This window comes from Aptenodytes patagonicus, chromosome 15, assembly GCF_965638725.1.
Source record: "Aptenodytes patagonicus chromosome 15, bAptPat1.pri.cur, whole genome shotgun sequence".
Lineage (NCBI taxonomy): Eukaryota > Metazoa > Chordata > Aves > Sphenisciformes > Spheniscidae > Aptenodytes > Aptenodytes patagonicus.
This window is the reverse complement of record NC_134963.1, coordinates 868,608-888,437: the sequence shown is the minus strand read 5'-3', so window position 1 is coordinate 888,437 and position 19,830 is coordinate 868,608. Positions and strand designations below refer to the sequence as shown.

At 41.2% G+C, this 19,830-nt stretch overlaps 1 protein-coding gene across 13 annotated transcripts in view; it reads left to right on the top strand.

Annotated features, from left to right (window-relative positions):
* Positions 1–19,830, top strand: part of ARVCF (ARVCF delta catenin family member) — a 299,641-nt gene that overhangs the window by 125,440 nt on the left and 154,371 nt on the right. For 2 of the 13 annotated variants that reach the window (XM_076353130.1, XM_076353125.1), the window contains exon 1: positions 13,972–14,250. The exons of 10 other annotated variants lie outside the window; for them this stretch is intronic. In XM_076353130.1, the coding sequence (XP_076209245.1) occupies positions 14,230–14,250 (21 nt within the window). In that variant the 5' untranslated portion in view covers positions 13,972–14,229. Of the gene's footprint in view, positions 1–2,381; positions 2,401–13,971; positions 14,251–19,830 lie in introns of those variants that run through there. One more of the 13 variants, XM_076353129.1, reaches the window with a different exon arrangement.

The window sequence follows — 19,830 nt, the reverse complement described above, 5'->3', positions numbered from 1 at the left end:
ACCCCCACCTCACTACAACCTCCTTTCAGGTAGTTGTAGAGAGCGATGGGGTCTCCCCTGAGCCTCCTTTTCTCCAGGCTAAACAACCCCAGTTCCCTCAGCCGCTCCTCATAAGACTTCTTCTCCAGACCCTTCACCAGCTTCGTTGCCCTTCTCTGGACACGCTCCAGCACCTCGACGTCCTTCTTGTAGTGAGGGGCCCAAAACTGAACACAGTATTCGAGGTGCGGCCTCACCAGTGCCGAGTACAGGGGCACGATCACTTCCCTACTCCTGCTGGCCACACTCTTTCTGATACAGGCCAGGATGCCATTGGCCTTCTTGGCCGCCTGGGCACACTGCCGGCTCATGTTCAGCCGGCTGTCGACCAACACCCCCAGGTCCTTCTCTGCTGGGCAGCTTTCCAGCCACTCTTCCCCAAGCCTGTAGCGCTGCATGGGGTTGTTGTGGCCGAAGTGCAGGACCCGGCACTTGGCCTTGTGGAATCTCATCCAGTTGGCCTGGGCCCATTGATCCAGCCTGTCCAGGTCCCTCTGCAGAGCCTTCCTACCCTCGAGCAGGTCAACACTCCCACCCAACTTGGTGTTGTCTGCAAACTGACTGAGGGTGCACTCGATCCCCTCATCTAGATGATTGATACAGATATTAAACAGAACTGGCCCCAGTACCGAGCCCTGGGGAACACCGCTCGTGACTGGCAGCCAACTGGATGTAACTCCATTCACCACAATGTTGTTTGATTATCAAAGTGGAATCTGTCAAAGGGATTTGTTAGGGAAGTGTGTATAGTCAGGGCTTTGTTAACAGAGTCTCTCTCAGTACTTTTTTGTAATATACGGTCCCAAACTTACTCCCTTCTTATAAAAGAAAATGAACCTTTTTTTTTTTAATTTTACGAAAGGAAGAATAGTATATAGGCAATGTGCCAGAAGTGTAACAGTTTTCTGAAGTCCTCAAAAGACAAAATCAAGGTCTTATGCAAATATTGATTCTACTTAATTCATTATAGATTTTTTTGCTGGCCACTCTTTTTTTTTTTTTTTTTAAATACCAACTTTAAACTCATTCCGTAACAATAGCTCCTTGTCCTAGACAGCCCATTTAGCCACTTCCTTCACTTCACTGACTGGTGAGTTCTGCCTGTTGTGTGAATTTAGAATACTCGAATGGAACATGTGAACTGTGGTGCACTTGTTGACATTCGCTGGGAGTGTATATGGCATTGTGTCTTTTGGCCCCTGACAAGAAATACCAGATCTGCAAATGAAGTCAGGGATGTGCTGTAACTGACAAACAAAGTGTGCATAGACTTCTTAATTTTCCATTAAGAAAGTGTGGGGGATTTTTCTAAAAAGTATCTTAAAGTTGTTTTTAATGGGAGAAGTTGATTATTTGGACAATCTAAACGAATCATTAATGGTTGTTCAGATATTAATTAGAAATAGCTGCGATTACTCTTTAATGGGAATTTTTCCCATTAAAAGGGAGGGGTTTCTGGGAGATACTGTCCTCACAATAAGAGGTCCTAAGTGTTGCTGAAATGTCTCCCATTAATATTAGTGAGAGTCTTTTTTTGAGGTAGTGGCCAAAGCATTCGTGTTTTTATAGCCCATTGTAGAAGGCAGTGCCTGCCAAACCTTCAGGCTGTGCAGAGGTTTTGCACCCATCTCTCCTTCCTGCAAGAGGCAATAATCAGCTACTGCCATACGGGAAGCTAGCTTTAACCAGCACAGGTTCTGGTGAACAAGGACAAAAGTGCTGCGTGTGGTTAATGCTGTTGGACAAGTGGGTAAATGTGACTTCTGCCCTGTGTAGCTTCCCCAGTCTTAAAGGCTGGCTTCAGTTAGAGTTTGTTGCTGAGTGTACAGCCAGTGACATGAATTAGGATGTTTCAACTCTAGAACTTTTGGAAGGTGTGCAACCTTATACATGCGTTACTGCGGATTTTGAAGTGGTCAAATAAAGTGCTCTTCCAGACTAAGAACCCTCTGGACAGAAGGTCATTGGTTACTCAATGAAAACCTTTGCATTACTCTGAAAAATGTACCATTTAATGACATTTTAGTCATAGAGCTTTTATCTGGTTAATGAAAATCTAAAAATCCTTCCAGTTTTTAAGGATGTTCTTGACTCTCTTCCCTACTCCAGCTTTGGGTAGTGGGAGCCACATGGCTGGCCACTGCTAGTTGTTCCTGAAAGTGACAATCTGGCTGTACTAAAAAGAGCAGAGCTGTCTGTTAATGTGTATTTGTGTTTGCTTCTCTAATTTTTGCAGTAAAGAATGTTAAAAAAATATTTTTTTGGTTGTTATAGTATCCCAAGCTGTGGCAGTCTTGGCAGTCTTTGCCTTGTTATCAGTTTACCAATGCAGGCATAGTCCAATAAGCTTCCAAGTCGCTGGTGAGTAGCACCTATCATGTGTCTTCTACATGTTAAAGTATCTGGTTGATAATGTTTTTTACAAGCTTGATAAATCTTAATACTCTTCACATGTGAGGTATTTAGTTTAATCTACCTGGTTCTATTTCACTTCTTTTCAAATCAGCCTTCTGCTGCTCTTCACAGTGGGAACTAAAGTTGGACAGGGAGAAGATATGAGAGCGCGTGTGTAGGGTATGTACTATAGTGGGCTGAATGCACAAAGCTGTAATATTATCACTGGATAGCTAACCATTCAGAGCATAACTTTTTAATAATAAAGAATATTCTCTTTTTTTTTTTTTAACTTTTATTAAAACATCAGACATGTGAAACTTATTAAACACAAGGCTCTATCCGGAGTTGGTTTAAATTGGCATGGCTCCATGGGTTTCATAGAAGCTCTGTCAAGTCTGATCAGCTGGGGAGCTGAACAACAATGTTTGTATTCAAAGATTGTTTCCCCATTGGTACACATTGACAATTTCCATTCCTGTTAATGTTTCATAACCAAAATAAAGTACAGCATTCAATAAACCTCTTTTGCCAACACATACACTGTAACAAGACTTTGACTTCAGTGATTTTGCAGTGACCTATAGGGATTTGAGAGGGGTTCCTGTTATAAAAAAGGTAGGTGTTATCCCCCTTCTTACAGGTAGGAAAGCTGTGGGAGTTGCCAAATCTGATGTGGTATAAATAACAGAAACCAGCCCCTTGCATTCTGGTGCAGAGTCTTACTTATCAGATTGACTCTTATGCCTGTAAGAAGTAACGTAAGTTGATCTGAGAAGTCTTTGTATTGACAAAATCATCCAATAATTAAAAATGTATTTCATTTGAATGTTATTTCCATTCTTTAAGGTTCCCTGTGGTGGGTTTGTTGGGGTGTTTTTATGTTTGTTGTTTTAGATATATCATCTGGTACATTTGGCTAAGGAGGAACTGGAATAGATTAAACCCAAAATGGAGATTGTGTGTGTGCATGTATGTTAGTATAATATAGATATTCCCGCATGCTTTTTACAAAGCCTGGTATTAAAAAAAGCCTATCAGCATAAATTCACTCTGGTGTACATTTTTTTTCTTAGAATGATATTTTTGTTTAAGACCTAGTAGTATTAAATTGGTAGTCTTGTTGCAAGTTTTATAGAATTCTGCTGTACTTTATGGAGTACTTTTTACACATCGAAGAGTAGTGCCCATAAGAAGGAAGCTCTGTTACAGTCCTGATGCCACAGAATTGGTAAAGGCTGCCGAGGAGTAAACAGTGACTGAACAATGGCTATAGGGTTTGTGGTATGCTTTCTAGAGGTCTGTTGGTCAACAACATGTGCCAAGAGACCCATGACTGCAACTCTAAGTTAAATCAGTTTTAGTGATTAGTTTCTTCCCCTAAAAGGAGTGATAAAATAGCTGCTTCTGTTTTCAGAAGCAAAATTCAAGTTTTGGATCCCGTTTTGACTTTAAACTTCAATCCAGCCAGCTTCACTGATAAATTTTTGACTCAGCGTTAGGCCAGCAGCTTCAAAGGTTTCATCCTGTCAATCTGTTGCACTTTTTCACACCATGTAAGAATCAGGTTTGCTGAGATTCTTAATGGTAAAGTGTGCAAGTGCGTTGTATGGGCTGAAATTTCTAATAATCAAACGAAGCTGAATCAGCATGATGCAATACCGATTAATACAGCTTAATATCTCATATTTTATTACACCTAGTAATACACATTATTATTACAAGCTTCTTACTTGTCACTTGTAAAGCCAGCCCTGCGCGTAATTGTGCAATTGCAGTAGTTAACATGGAATGAATATGGTGTTTGAGGCAGAACTGAGCTTGTTTGTACCTTTTGTAATACCGTGCACAATAATTTGATCACTTAGACATGACTGAGACAGACTTCTCTGAAATAGGTCTTGTGATTATGCCATTTATAAAGGCTTATTAATGATTCACTGAAGCTTGCTCTACAGTCATTTTGTACTAGCTTAACTATTTCACTACAGATTTGGGGTATTTTTCTCTCTGTTGTTCTTTAAACTGAAAGAACATAATTAGTGTGCTGCCAGGTATGGCAAGTTACACTGTTAGAAATATATCTTGTGTAAGTCCTATTAGTGGGTTGTTCCCCTTTATACATGGCCATCCTGAAAGTGGTGGAGTTAGAGCAATGCAAAAGCTGTTGCTTCTGAACTAAGAAAATACACACAATAATAAATTGTTTAAATACAAATCAGGAAAAAACAACTTAATTTAAGTGATGAGGTTTTTGAGTCAGTCTTTTTTTATTGCTATCATGATTATTCATTTGTTAACAGGTAGGGGAATAAACAGAGGCTCAAAATTCTCTATCGTGTTTAATTAGTGTCCTACCTCTATAACTCATAAGAGCTTTTTTCATATGTTTCTCCAGGTCTGACATATGTTTGACCATGCTTTTTCATAAATTGGTATATAGTTTTGGTGCAAATGTTCCCTAACTTTGTGTTTAACCAAGGTATTAACAAAATAGAGTTGAAGGGAAGGCAGAGAAGTAAGTGGGAGTGAAGAAACTTAAAAGAAATCACATACTGTTTGTTTTTTTTTCTATTAACACCCTCGCCAAAAAAGACCCGCAAATCCCCTCCCAAAAAATAATACCCCAAAAGGCTGTCTTGAAATGTCAGTAATCAACCAAGTTAATAAAATTTGTTTTTTCTTCACTTTGCAAATGTGATTATAGCTGTTCAAAGAAAATCAGCTTATGGCAAAAAGCTACAGAATATTTTCATAGTTACGATTTGGATCATTTATATTTCAACTTATGTTCCAGAGAAATAACACTTGTTTAAAAACTAACAAACACATTTTCCTTTTTTTTATTTTTTAGGCAGGTATTTTGTAGCCGTAATTAAGCACCAATATTCTTCAGTCCTTATGTTAATCTGAGATACCTGTGAATTCTGCCAATAATGACATTTTGTGAATTGAGGGTCAGTTTCAAGTAAAAGGTGAACTCTAAAGCATACCAGAACACATTGCGAGAATTTAAAAAAAAATACAAGAAGATTAGCTCAAATTGCTTTTCTAAGAAAATACCATCAAGTTAACCTTCTGAGTTACAGTTTGGGCAACAATAACTCTTCTGTCAGTATTTCATTACTTTTATTTACGATTCTCTGCTCCACGCTGCCATAGCATAGACTGTTAGAATATAGAGACTGTTTCCAGTGCTTTGATAGCAAGAACTTAGGTGCATTAATATTGTATATATGTTTGAACATATGCAGAGAAGAAGCAAAAATGGGTTCCAAGCTGCACTGACTCATTGGCTTACCTTTTTTTCTCCTCTCCATCTCATACAGAATGCAGTTCCATCCTTGTATGTAGTTTTATGTAATTAGTTCTAGTTTGTAGTGCGTCTTGGCTTCCTTAGTTACATAACATATTTGTGCTCATATTAAGGGACTGACAGCGTGGAAAATTACTTTTTTTTTTTTCCTTTTTTTTTTTTCCCCTTACAGGTAAGGTCAGGTACAGACAACAATGCTGTCGGTTCACGACAGCTCCCCGGTGTTACAGTACTGTTTCCTGTTACAGTGCCAAATACCCAGAAAAAACCTCATCGGTAGTTAACCCATGCATGTTCTACTTCTGCTAGTACTGAGCAGATTGCAAAATGTTGAAAGACTTTGTAGGGATAGTCCTAATTCCTTTATAAGACCAGTTGAAACCATAGAGATGCAAGCTCTGATTTAGGGGTACAGTATGGTTCGGCGTCGGAGTTGTATCATGCCTATTCTCCAGCCAGCTTCTGGTGCCGCTGCTCTCAGCTCCCCTCTCTCTGCAATTCAGCTCTTGTGTTCTTTTGGCCTACAAATCACTGTGCAGTTACACATGCACTAGCTATGCCATCAGCCTGATCCTGTAAATTCAGTACGTATGAGTACTATTACTGAATTTCTAGGAATGAGCTGGGTCAGGTTTCAGTTTCTGCATATGTGCAGCTATTCAAAGGTTCTGGGGGGGAAGGAGGGGAGAGATTTGGGAATATGATTCACATGGGAGAATGAGTTCTTAGATCAGAATTCAGTGTGAGCTGAGAGAGATTTGCAGTACCTATGAATCCCAGCACAGTTAGGAACTGGACCAGAAGCCGTTACTCAGCTACTTTTCAGGGAGACATGTTCCCCTGAACATGATCGTACCCTGAGGTATGTTCCCCTGAACATGATCATACCCTGAGGTATGATCCCGTCCCTGTCTTCTGCTGTGTTGGGGATGATAATAGTTGAGTTTAGCTTGGAGGTTGGAGCTTTTGCTGCCTTTTTTATGGACATTGTTCCATCTCTGTGAAAGCATGAACTCCTGGTTTACAGTGCAAGTCAGGATCTTTTGCCGATAGCTCAGCAACAGTAGAAACTGGAAGCAAGGAACTGATGGGCCAAAGTACTGCAGATGGCTTAAGACAGTGTTGCTAAGCCAGTCTGCACCTTACAGGAATTCAGCCAGAGCGGTAGCTCTCTTGGAATTACTGCAGGTGTTTCAAATAGAGACTTTCCAAAGTGACAGTATGGCATGTTGCACCACTGTGAGCTCAGGGAGCTCCTGCTGTTTGCCTTTCTGCTGGGAGTACCCAAATTCCAAAAGAAATCTTAGAACCTGCTTCCTGTATTGCAGGAGGAATGCGATAGCAAAAGGCTAATAAAAAAAAGAGAGTTTGTGCAACAGGCATCATGGTATATATCACGAGAGCCTCTGAAAGATGGACTCGAGTAGTATTCCTGTGAGAATTTACATTTCCTGGTTCTTCTATTTCTTGTTATAGCTTCTCCCCTATGATTATTCTTCAGTCTTCATTTAAGGCCTTAGATGGTAAAAACATGGATACAAAAGTGAATGGGAATATTAGCATCAATTTCAGCAACAACTAAGAAGATTTGACCAGCTGCATCAGAAGCTGTGAAGTGCTTTCCTGAAAGGATTTATTTGATAAGCGAACCATCTAAACCCCACTTATTAGAGTTATTGAGGGCTCAGATCTGCTGGCATACAGCAAAATCCACTCAAAATCTGATGCAGTATCTGAGAAGTGTTTGTAGAAAACTTTGTCAGCAAATCTAGTTTAAAAAGTAGATCCCAAAGGATTCATTAAAAAATTTTAAAAAGGGAACCCAGCAACTGAGAAACTGACCCTCTTGTCTGGTAAGGAAAGAATTATTTTATTCTTTCCAACACAATGATTTGTTTTTTCAAAATTTAATTATATACTATTTTATAGTTTTACATGTGCAGACTGAAAATACATCTTTTAGCTCAAAGATGCACACCTTTGCAGAAATCTCACTTTTCTATCATCAACAGTACCTCACTTTCATGTCTCACACTTCATCTCCCAAGTGTGTGCTCTGCAACTTTATATGGTAACTGCTAAATTCCAAAGTGCCATCTAATGTTTGTCAGCAGGACAGCAACTGATTTATGCCAATGATTATAATAGTGCAAAGCAATGACCACATTTACCCTAAGCATCTCAGAAATATTTTTGCAGTTTCATTTGCCTTGAAAAGTCTCAACTTCTGTTTTGTGTGAATTTTTATTGAATGAGGTTTTGGAATTAACTGAAAGGCAAGGATTTTCTTATTTTGTTTGCCAAGATTTGTGAAAGACTTATTTTCCACCACTGTTAACCTTTCTGGCCTGGAACTGTGCCAGGTTTAAATTAAAGTTATTTAATTTGAATGACAAATTCACAGTTTTATAATAATTTTCCATGATTTTACGTTGCTTTACTAATAGAACTATGTTTTCTTCTAGAAGTACGTATAAGAGAAACACATTAAAAATAAATTTTGCTTGCTGTGTGTACCTTATTATGTAAATGGGCATCTAGGTTGTTCTTTGCATGACGTCTCAGAGTGTTGCAAGATCAGTAAGTATAGCTGCAAGTAATTATTAAAAATGTCTTAAAACAGGAATATTCAAATGTAAACATTAAAACATTGAAGAGTAATATCAGGTTTAACAGGATTTTTTTTTAAAAACAACTTTCTAGTCACATTTACCACATTTGCTTCTTGATAATTAACATGAAAACATCTTACATTTTAAAGTTGTGATTTATTTTTCATGTTCTGCTGCTTGTTTATTTCTCAGCTCAGACAGCAGAACATGATTAATGGTACTGGCTTTTGAAGATTTTTAATTCTCCTACATTTTATTTTCCAAGCATACTACTGTGCTAGTTCAGCAGGGGTGTTCAGGAAGAAAGATTTTAAACCTTCACAAAACCTTTTTGCACTGTATCTCTCAATTTTATGAAAAGATTTTGTTACTAATACAGGCCTTGATCCGTACGTGTACAAGCGAGGCAGACCTTTATCCCTACAAGGCATTGCACAGGAGTCGGTCAGTCTTCGTAAGCCTCTACCCTTGCAGATCCATATGTAGCCGCAAGAATGTTTTGCAGAAACTTTAAAACCAACAAGCAGGCAAACAGGCAATTTCCTCTTCCCCTGAGCCCTCTGAGCTGTGGACCTGAAAGGTTCAACCTGGCTTTTAAAACCAAAAATTTTCTACGATTCCATTTCAGCTGTCTCCAGTATCTATAAGCTCTTGTGAACTAATGCTGAAAGAGCCCAAAATGAATGCTGGGTTATGATGACATTGATAAATTACCAAGCCTTTTGCTGGTTTAGGTCATCTTGTTAATGGTTCAAATTATGCTCTCGCTTGCTTTGTCACAAATGTGGAGTAATTCACTGAAGTCATCAGTGTGACTGAGAACAGAATGGCCAAAGATGGCCATGGGCAGCCTGAGGCTGCGTGCCAACTATAATTAAAGCCTTTGATTTAAATAAATGTCAGAGTTTACTCTTTTTATATATTTAAAAAAAAACAAAACCCAAGGACCAAAAAACAAAACTGTTTCCCTTTTTAAGCTACCAAATTACTAGCTGAAGAGAATATTTTTTAACCATAGTTGTGGTGACTGGGAAATGCTGTAGAATACTGGCAGAGTTCATTTTAGGGACTTTATCTAAAATGTATCTTTAGCTGCTGGCAGAGTGGCATTTTTAGAATACTGTAGTTGAAGATTGAAAAGAACTATAGTCCGTGTTTCTAACCCATCTCGATTAGCTCTTCTTCCTTTTTGCAGTCTTATTTTCATATGTAAGTATTTCAAATACAAGAAACTTGCTCTGGAATAAAATGTCATACACAGAGCGCTTAATTCTTTCTTCAGAAGAAAATCCAAAATAGCTTCGGGTTTTGGTTTGAGGAGGATAGTAATTACCATAAAAATCGGTTGATCATACAGACAGCTATCAATCCAGTACATAATGGCAAACTACATTTTTGCCCTCTGGATGAGAGAATGGCATGTTAAGCTGGTATCTTCTGAGCAAGTGATTGTAATGTGCAGCTTGAAATACAGCACAAATCATCTGGATACCAGAACAAAAACTAAGAAATGAAAAATGGTTAATACTGGGTCTGTCTTTCCTGCATTTGAGTGTCTTTTTTCCTTTCCAATAACTACAGCATGAAATTATGGTCGCAGTACCAACCTTAAATTTGATTTGTTTTCCTTGCTGTTGTCATTCTGTTATAAATGTAACGCTATTTTTTTTTTTTCCTTAAACTGGAGGAGATTTTTCTATTTTTATCCCTGTAAAATGTAGTTGATTCTTATCTAAATGAAGCTGCTGGGAAGAAACATAGGTCATTCGTTCAACTGCGACCTATACGCAGTGACACGTAGCTTCCTCTGTCCTTTATTTCTAATGTAAGCAGTGCTGTCACCAGACTGTCCTTGTTCTCATCCTGTCATATGACAACTTGGATGAAATGGAGTTGACTGATATTAGATGTAGCAAGATGGATGCTGTGTTTGTATACAGATGAAAATCCCCTGAACTTACTGAAACGCCTAACGGTGTCCCTCTACAGAAAATGTCTGCTTGCTCTTTGCCATATTGTTCTTCAGCCGTGTGATCCTTTAGACCTCTTCTTTAATACTGGATTCTTGAATAAGGATGACACATAAAATCATCTTCCATTTATATACAACTGCTCCCCAGTTGAGGCAATCTGGCTTCGTCTCCATTTCTAACCTTGTAGTATGAAAGCAAAAAGATTGTCAAAAGCATGTTTATGGAAATGTTAGAAATATCCTGGTGGATTTGTCCTACTAGAGTCATGCGACCATTTTGGAGCAAGTATGGATGCTTTGAAAGGGCTCATGTAACTTTTCAAATATATTTTAAAATGATGGAAATGCTAACAGGAAAAGATGTCAAAATGTATCTTGGAGATAGTGTTCTGTTTTCATTTGTCTGTATTAAAGTCATTACAGTAGGGCACACTGACACATTCTGGTGTACTGTTCTTGAGTTCTCTCACCTTGTTTATTTGCTACATGAAATTCACAGAACGACAATAAAATATCCTTGGCATGGAAGCACCTATATGGATATAGGCTATCTAATTCTGAGAGTTGCCGTGGGTGATCGTGGTGCTTTTGCCTATATGGTTAGCTGGGATTCTTGATTCGCCTTGTGCCTTCTTGCTGTGTTGGGTCTGTGGAAGTTACATATCACTGAAGCCATATGTTATGTTTCCAGGCAGAGCTGTAAACCATTTCATTTTTACTGCCTCTGAGAGCAGATCAATCTATAGTGCAGCACTAGTGATGGAGAATTTTTTAAGGGTAATGGGAGAAAATGAAAAAAGAGAGCTTGGCCCAGATACTATACTACTCCATCTTCCAGAGAATTAAATTCCTTCCTATTTATAAATTTTTAATTTCTCAGAGAGAAGAAAGTAAGTTTTTACCCTACTTTTGCAGCTGGGAAAAATGTGTCGGATTAAGAAATTAAGGTTCATTAAAAAAAGGGGGGGGAGAGGGGAGGTTGCGATGTAGTCAGCAGTTTGATACTAATGGATAGAGTCTTTGTTGCCAGAATTTGGAAGTTCAGTATAACCTTAGGGATCTAATCCATAACTCTTATTTAGGTAATTAGTTCTTTTACTTCAGCATTGCCAAATCCCAGCATTCAGAATTATATGAGCTGGTAAAATACCGCAAGCGGCTAAGAAATAAGGGAACTTGAGATGTATTTTGCCTTTAAAAAAAAAAAAAAATCTTTGGCTTTGAGTCAAAACATTTTCAAAATTTACTTTACAACCAGAAGGCCTACAAGCTTCTATTATATTTTTGAAAGGAAAATTATGTTTTTAAATAACAACCTGACTCCAGAAGGTGGGACTTCAAAATTCAGCAATGCTAATCTTGCATGGCTTGCACAAATACCTGTGGGTTTACAACATGAGAGACTTCTTATGTGAGTAAGAATTGGCAGGTCCGTCCAGGAAGGTTTTCAGTTTCGTCGTTTTGCATGCAAGAGTAGCTACTTCAGTGCCCTATGGATATAGACTTTATAACGTTTTTTTTCTTTGACAGTGTATAAAGGTCTGGCACATATCCACGTGCATGCCTAAATTGAATGGTACTTTTCTATGCCAGCATGGCCTCAACAAAAGTTGAGCTATTTTAGTTTGTTAACTGAAGAAAAGTTGGACAAGGAGAAGGGAGGGGAGAGTGCTGTACAAAAGTACAGGAGACTCATACAAAATGCATTCCTTTTGCTTTGGCCTTTAAGTATTTTATTAAGGGCCACTACCAGTTGCCTCTAAATTATTCCACTGTAGATAGACTTGGAGCGTATTTTTTCCCTGCAGTGAAGCAAATACTTTCCTTCAGCTAAACCTTGTGGAAAATCTACCATTGCCCCTGTCAACCTTTACAGCATTTATTGTTAAACAAACTAGGATCAGAGTTGAGCAACGTAGTTCTGCCCTGTTCTCTGCCCCTAAAATACAAAGCCTTAGCTCTAATATTCAGCTGGAATGCTGACATTGGCAGTAACAGGAAGGCTGAAATTAGTCTTCAGTAGGTCTGAAACATTCCTTCTGGTCTTAAATGTCAGTATAGGAGATGCCACCTTTTCATGTTGATCTGGTAGGATTCATATTAATTAACATGTTCATTACATTGACACTGGAAGCATGTTTTAGAATTTTCAGGGAACCCGAAGCTGGGCTGGGAAGACACTTTTGTGCAAAGGCGCCTATTCTGATAATGAAAGAAGATTAAATGGTAATGTACCTTCCTTTCTGCTTTATAGCTGGTCTCGCTGTCTCTATCCCTGTTTTCCAGGGATAGTCTCTGATTTGATTCCAGTAGCTTTCAGTCCCTGATTACCATTGTTCGGCCGCCAGCTGTTACAGTGGTGGATGTATTTATTGCTTTGGTTTGCTGCAGGAACATGGTACGGAAGAGGAACAACAACCGTTACCCCTTGGCTGGTGACTGCAAGCAGTGCTGGTTATGTAGCACTGGGGGGGAGGACTTAGCTGGCGGCCTCTCAGACCTGGTTAACTGCTCACACCTGAAGGGCAAGGCTCTGGTTCTGGCGCTGGGTGAGCATGCCCTCCTGCCCCTGAACGGGGTCTGGGTGGGGGGGAAAGTTCTTCAGGTTTAGTTAAGGCTGGCTTACACCTACCTACCTCGGTCTCTCTTTTATAAGACTTGATGTCTTAATATATTTATTAATACAAACCCTTTCTGCAATTTCTTGGAAAAGGCAGAAAGAAGGATCGGCTCCTAGAACAAGAAGTGTGGGAGGCTCTCCTCCTTCCCAGGGATTTCATGGGGGTTCGCACCCTGGCTGCCTGTTCAAAGACTGAACGTTAAAAGCTGGGTACTTCCAATTTACTAGCAATAAACGGACGTGAAAACCATGCTGTATCATGCCGTGAAGTCCCAGTTTTTGTTGCAGAATGTGGTAGACGCAAGGTATAGCACATCTGGCATTCATTTTGGTAATGAGTAATTTATCAAGACAGTCTTTTAATGACTGCGGGACAGGCTTGTGGGCAGGTGAATGGTTTTAAAAAAAATGAGGCCAGTTGTATTTTGAGCTATAAGCCTCACTGCACCTGTGTAAGACGGAAAAGGGAGGAGACGGAAGATCGTCTTTCTCTGGCGCTGGTGCATTAGGGATGGCATTAATCTCGAAGTGAAGCGCAAAAAGTAAGCGAGCAAGAGGCTTTCCTCTCCCCTCCTTCCGCGTTAGACCTCCGTATGGTTCACGGGGCAGCCGAGGGTCTTTCTGCCCCCGCAGCCGGCAGGTGAGCGGCTTTAGAGGCGCTGCCAACAGTCGTTTCGTTCGTGACATTCTCCCTCTCTGTCGTTACAACCCGGCAGGAGAGACCCGGCGGGGCGGGGGGCGGGCCGGGAAGCCCGGGAACGCCGGGGGCTGCGGGCGCGCCGCCGGTGGGTGCCCTCCCCGCCGGAGCGGGGCTCCCCCGCCGCAGCGCCCCCGCCCGCGCCTGCTGGGCGCCGGCTCGCTCCCCCGCGCCGGCAGCCCGCCCTTCCCGCCGAGGAGCCGAAGCCGCCGGGCGCTCCCCGCTCCCCCGGCGCGCCGGGCGTGGCCGCGCCCCAGCCCGCTCCGGCCGCGGCTGCCCGTCGGTCCCGCCCCCGGGAGGGAGCCGCGGGGCAGCGGGGGAAGAGCCGTGCCGGAGGGACGCGTCCCTCGCGGGAGCCGGCGGCGGCGCGTTTTCTCCCATCTCTTTTCCCCGGATGGGCTCTGTCCGGAGGGAGGCTGCGGAGGGGCTCTCGAGCGGCGAGGTTGCTGGTCGGGTGGCAAAAGGAGGGAGCTTCGCGGAGGAGGGAGGCTCTCGGAGCAGAAGGCTGGGTCCACGGAGGGTCTGCGGGAAGCTGGAGGTATTCCCTGCTAGGGACTGTAAAACTGGCACCTCGCATAAATGCCTGCGGAACTCACACAGGTTAGTGCTAAACTTGCGCCCTTCCCTTCTGAAGGGGGCTCCGTGCGGCCGCACGTGCAGTGGTCCCGGCGGTGTGGAGAGGAGAGAGCTGGCGGGGGGTGGAGGGGGTTGTTTACTTGTGTCCTCGTTTTTTAGCCGAGAACCAAGAGCAACAGCTGAGCTGCTCTTTCTAACAGAGCATTCGAGAGAGATTTTGCTTTTGTCTGTTGTGTGAACTGGTGAAACACCCAAAAAAGCAAGCTATTGTTTTCTTTGACCTTCTCGTTCTGCTCAGTAAGTCTAGGGAACTCTTTGACGTGAACAGCTCGAAATAGTGCTTTTAAAAAAGAGAGCTTTGCTATTGTTTGCTTTTGTTAAATGTTTGCTTTTCCCATACAGTGTTCCGTTGCTTTCTTTTGATTTTGTTGTTGAACATACTAGGGAAGTAACTTCAGTTTTTCACTCTAAATGTTTTCTTAAACAAAAAGCCCTCTTGGCTGTCATCTTAATAATTATAATGGACTTACAGCTCTGTGCGAAAAGACTTCAAATATTATTCTTTACCTTGGAGTGTCATTGGGTATTGCAGAGTAAAGCTGTGGCAGGCTGGATTTAAATAAAGAGATCGTGTAGACTTCTGTAATTTATAGGTGCTTACCTTGTTAACTTCCTTCATCTACCTTGTAAGCCTCAGGAAACCCCATAAATTCAGGTGGCGGCAGGGTAGAGCTGCTCCTCAAACTAGGATGAGGTGTTATCTTTTTCTTAACCCTCCTTTTTCTTCTCTGTCTTTTTAATTTAAAACAGAGTATTTTAGAATAAGAAAATGCAGTGATAATACATCACTGATAATACAATGAATTTGTTTAGCTTCAGCGCACTGGAATTGTTCGAGGTGCTTCAATTTCATTTAATCATGCTGTGTTCAACCTGTCCGTCTCAGTAACAGAAGGCTGAATCATTTCTCAATGCAAATAGGACGTTGGTTGTCTTGAGGGGAAAGTAGCCCTTTCAGCTGGGCCCTTGAGTGATCATTTCTTTGTCTGTAGGCAGTCCCTGTAATCGCTGCCCTGCCTGCTAGAGGTGACCAAATCCTGGTTTTGTTTGGGTGCTTGTTCGTGTGTCATGCTACCTGTGGACTTCTTAGGGAGGAAGGGATTTTATTTGTGTATGGGGTCCTGTGCATGCTGCCTGACCTGAAGTTACTGCACCTGTCAAATTATATGCAATGGGTTGTTGAATTTTAGATAGATAGATAGAGTTAGCAGCTCTTTGGGATTTTGTTCTTTTTTTTAATACATGAAGCAAAGAACTGGAGGTAAGAGGAGCAGAATGCTAACTGTAAAAAAAGGTGGGTTTAATATCTTTTGACCTGTGCAGGAGAGCCGCGTTCTTGTCTTCAGGGTGTTCTATTTTGATATGAGGAAAAGCTTGAGTGAGAGTGGAAGATTATAGTTAATCACTTTAGGTCATGCTTTTCAGTTAACTTGTGAATTCTTCTTCCATATCAGAACAAAAAAATCTCATGGCTTTAATTTTCATGCTGCCTGTCATAGTTGAGGATCAGCAATATGTTTATCTTTTTTGATAAACATATCTTATCTTTTCTGATGGAGCAAGGGTTCTTGATTAATTCTGTGGTCTTTTTGCCATATAACTGATCGGTGTGATACCACAACAGTGTATTAGAGAATGCTTTGCTTAATGAAAGGCAGTAGTTTTAAACTGTGAGTTGTCAGAGAAATTTATCGTGCAGTTACAGGGCCTCTGGAAAGTAATCTTTTAGCTTTAATGATCACAATTAAGTAAAACTAAGCTAAATGGATAAATGACTTCGAGGTGAATGGCAAGTCTACACCATCCGTACAGACAGAAATGGGAGAGATACTGGAAGGGACTTCTGCCACATTAACTAAAGAACTAATGTGTTTAGAGACTCCTCACATTAACATCTGAGTAAAGGCAGTTATGAAATCGTAATTAAAAAAGAACCAAGAGTAACTCCTAACTATCCTCTTGGCTTCTACTGGGAATAGTCGTGCTTCCTGAAGTTCTGGGCCACAAAAGCAGCGTTGTACCTGGGAGTACTGGTAGAAGAAACAAATGCTGAAAAACTATTCTTGTGGCCATGAGTGTGCAGGGCAGGTGTCACCTTCTTGGCGTTCCCCCTTGGTCGTTCCCCTTCCTGCTGATGGGGGATGAAGACTGCCGAAGTTTGTGCTGAGTATCTGCAGTCTGACATTCTGCAGTGGCCTGAATGTAAGTGCAGAGTTCTTGAAATTCAGAAGGATCTTGAAGTCTGGAACTGTTAAAATATACTTGGTCACTATATGACATACAGCTTTGATCTGGATCTGAAACCTTAAGTGCTGGCTTGCCTCAGGGCCATGAAGTTATCAAGGGGAAAGGAGTCACTTCAAATGATTTTTGCTAAAACCTCTTCAGTTCTGTGTTATTCCTGCTTCAGAAAATACTTTGCTAACATGCCTAATTCAGGCACTGAACTCAGTAAGGCTGCCCTTCCTCAGCACTTTGTCCCTGAAGCATTTTGCTAGAGGATGATACTGATGTGAAAAAATAGGAAATCTTAGATCTGGCAGGATGAAGAAGTGGTTAATGCGTTAGTGATATACCTGTTAAGAGTCTGTGCCAGTGATGGAAATCTTGTGGAAGAAATGTTCATGGAGGTGCAGCATGCAAAAGCATCATCATTTTCCAAACAGTTGGGCAACTCATACTAGAAAAACCAAGTAAGAAGGGAGCTTAATTTTTAAGATGGATCTCTATGTGGATTCTCACATACAATGGGCTGCCCAGTGTGGGTATAGTCCTGAAGCAGCTGTAATGTGCTCTGCTACCTTGGAGTAAAGAGATGCAGCAGTCTACAATGTTGACTCCTTCCTGCCCCCCAAAGTAAACCCTTTGCCTGCAGTTGTGACCTCTGTAGCAGAGCTGGGCAAAGGGAATGTGTTTCATGACTCAGTTACTGAGATGTTGATCTACGTACTGGAGCAACTGAGTGGGGGCATGCGTTCCCTTCTGCTAGCTCTACCACAGAGGCAGTAATTCCCTGCAGGAGGGTGGACATCGTAACTCTTTAAGCAGTTACTGCCTAACTCGGGTGCGGAATTTCAGAACTCGGGTGTGGGGGTGTGCCTTTACCTCTTGATACAGGGGCTTGCACAGTGGGGTCCCGCTCTGGAGCTGCAGCAGCACACCGTGGGTAGGTTGTGAGAATGGAAGTGCTCTGTTTCTGAAAATGCTCTTGCAGGAACTATGTTCTTCTAAAAGTGCTGTTGGGATATGAGGGTTTATAATGTCCAATTTGTGTGTCTGCCTGTGTGTATACAGCTTTGTAACAGCAATAGACATACCAAGCAAAGCATTCCAGCGATTGCACTTCCCGAGGCCGTGTTGCTAACCACCTGTCCCAAAGGTCGTGAGGTGAGCTGCTGTACGGGGAGAATCAGGCTGTCTGCATTTTTTTTGCTTAAGTTACACTGCAGTTACTAAAAATAATTTTTTTTTTTTAAGATATGTACACTCAACATCTTTCATAATGTAGAAATACTCATTATGGAAGATCAAAATGGGGAAAAACAGCATGTTAAACAGTTGCATTTGAAACTGGATGGATGTCTCTAACAAGGCTGTTCTTAAACGTGTAATCTCAAACACTCTTCTCTGAGGAGTTCACTTTTGCCACTAAATTAAGGGTTTGATACTGACTTCAGCAGGAGTAGAGTCAGGGCCACTGGTTGAAAACAGTTGTGACATATAAAATGTCTCTATATTTGGGTGTTAGATAACAAGGCATTTCTCTGAATATGAGGTTTTTAGCACGTTCTCGGTGTGTCTTTATCTGTTCCTCAGTTGCTCTGAGTTAACTTTCTCTGTGATAGCAAAATTGTGGAACTATATGCAGGGAAGCTTCTAAAAAGCTCCTGTTTCATTTGCAGTATGCCATAAAGGTGTAGGGAACATACCATAACATATTTCACTTACTGCTTCTTCCCACCCCAAAACTTCTGAAATACCTATGCTAATTTAAGGAGGTGTTACTCCTGCCCCTCACCCCCAAGATACCACTCTGAGACACAGAATTAATACTTCTAAGATAACGTGGAATTAATTAAGGAAACTAAAATTTCAGACTCCACCACTGCTTGTTCTCCTTCTGGAAATATTTGTGGGTATGGCTGTGTGAGATGGGAGCTTCAGCTTCACTGGGTTAAGAAGACCCTATCCTTTTCTGCTGCTGGCTCTTGGTTTCCCAAATTATGCAACAGGTTGCCCTCTCAGTTACGCAAACACACATTTTCAGGACTATTCCGTGGACAAGATCAGTGAATTGATCCAGCTTAAAAACTGAAGCAAACCCTACATACTTTAGGAAAAGAGGAATGGCATCTTGAACCAGACTGAGGCCCTTGGAAGAGCTGTGCCTTCCTCCTGGGGGTGAAACTGGGAGGAGAAGCAGCTCTGTATTAAGTAGGTTAGCGGGAGAAAGAAAAGGACAAAGAATGAACAGAAGCATGTGCATAGGATCTCACGTAACTGCTCTTGCTGGTGAAACAAGACAATACAGGGGTTCCCTATCTCAGATGACTTGGCCTGGGAGCTCTGTATACATTTGGTTTGGTCAGATCTTCCCGAGGACAGAGCAGAGCATTAAAAAGACCCTGTTCTTCATGTTTTTAAAAACTACTGTTGTTTCAGTAGCATCTTCTATGTGACACATGTTGTCCAGCAAAGCTCAGCTGTGCCCAGCAATGACTTTGTGGAAAAATGGCAGAAAAAGTTAAGGATGCATATGCAGGTTGATAGTGGATGGGAACTTTCTTCTGTTTAACTCTGCCTTCCAAGGTATTTTTGTTAATAGGAGCCTTCCTCGTAATTTCGTATTGGCCTCTGTATTTTTCATGGCATTGCACAGACTTGTTTATACTACAGGAGGTAAGAGAAGGAAGTTAATATTGCAGTAGCTTTAATAGTTGTAAGTTTAGGATAGCAGAGGTGATGCTTAGTTTATGTTCAAAGGTTTTGTTTCTAGTGAGAAATGGAAAATAAGATTTTGCTAGTAGGTTTTCTTTGGTTTTGTTTTTCCTTTTAAGGATGAGGGGGACCTGATGATTCCTCCCTGTGTCCCAACCATGCAATAAATAGCAAGGGGAGAGGTTTAAGAGTTGAATGGAATCCCTGAAATAAATCCTGAGACTAGAGAGAGCGTATTTCGAATTCTTGGATAAAAGGAAAACTGAAACTCAAACTTTGATAGTTTTAAATTTCACAGTGTCCTTTGTCTCACGTATCTCATTAGGTTGCAGCCAGGCTTTGGGATTTTTTTTTTATTCATTTGTCTGCATGCCTAAGCAGTGAACAACTGTAACTGTACCTGAGAGAAGCTTTATGAGTGCGCAGAGGCTAAAATCTCACTCTCTGGGGAATCATAATCTTTTGTATGTACAAATGGGCGGGCAAGATCTCTTCTGTCTTACTAAGGGGTGGTGATTCCATGGACTCAGTGCTCCCTGTATACTGCAGTAATGTGAAAATTCATTACTTTCAGTGGTGTTCTCTGCCTCTTTGATGCATCAAACC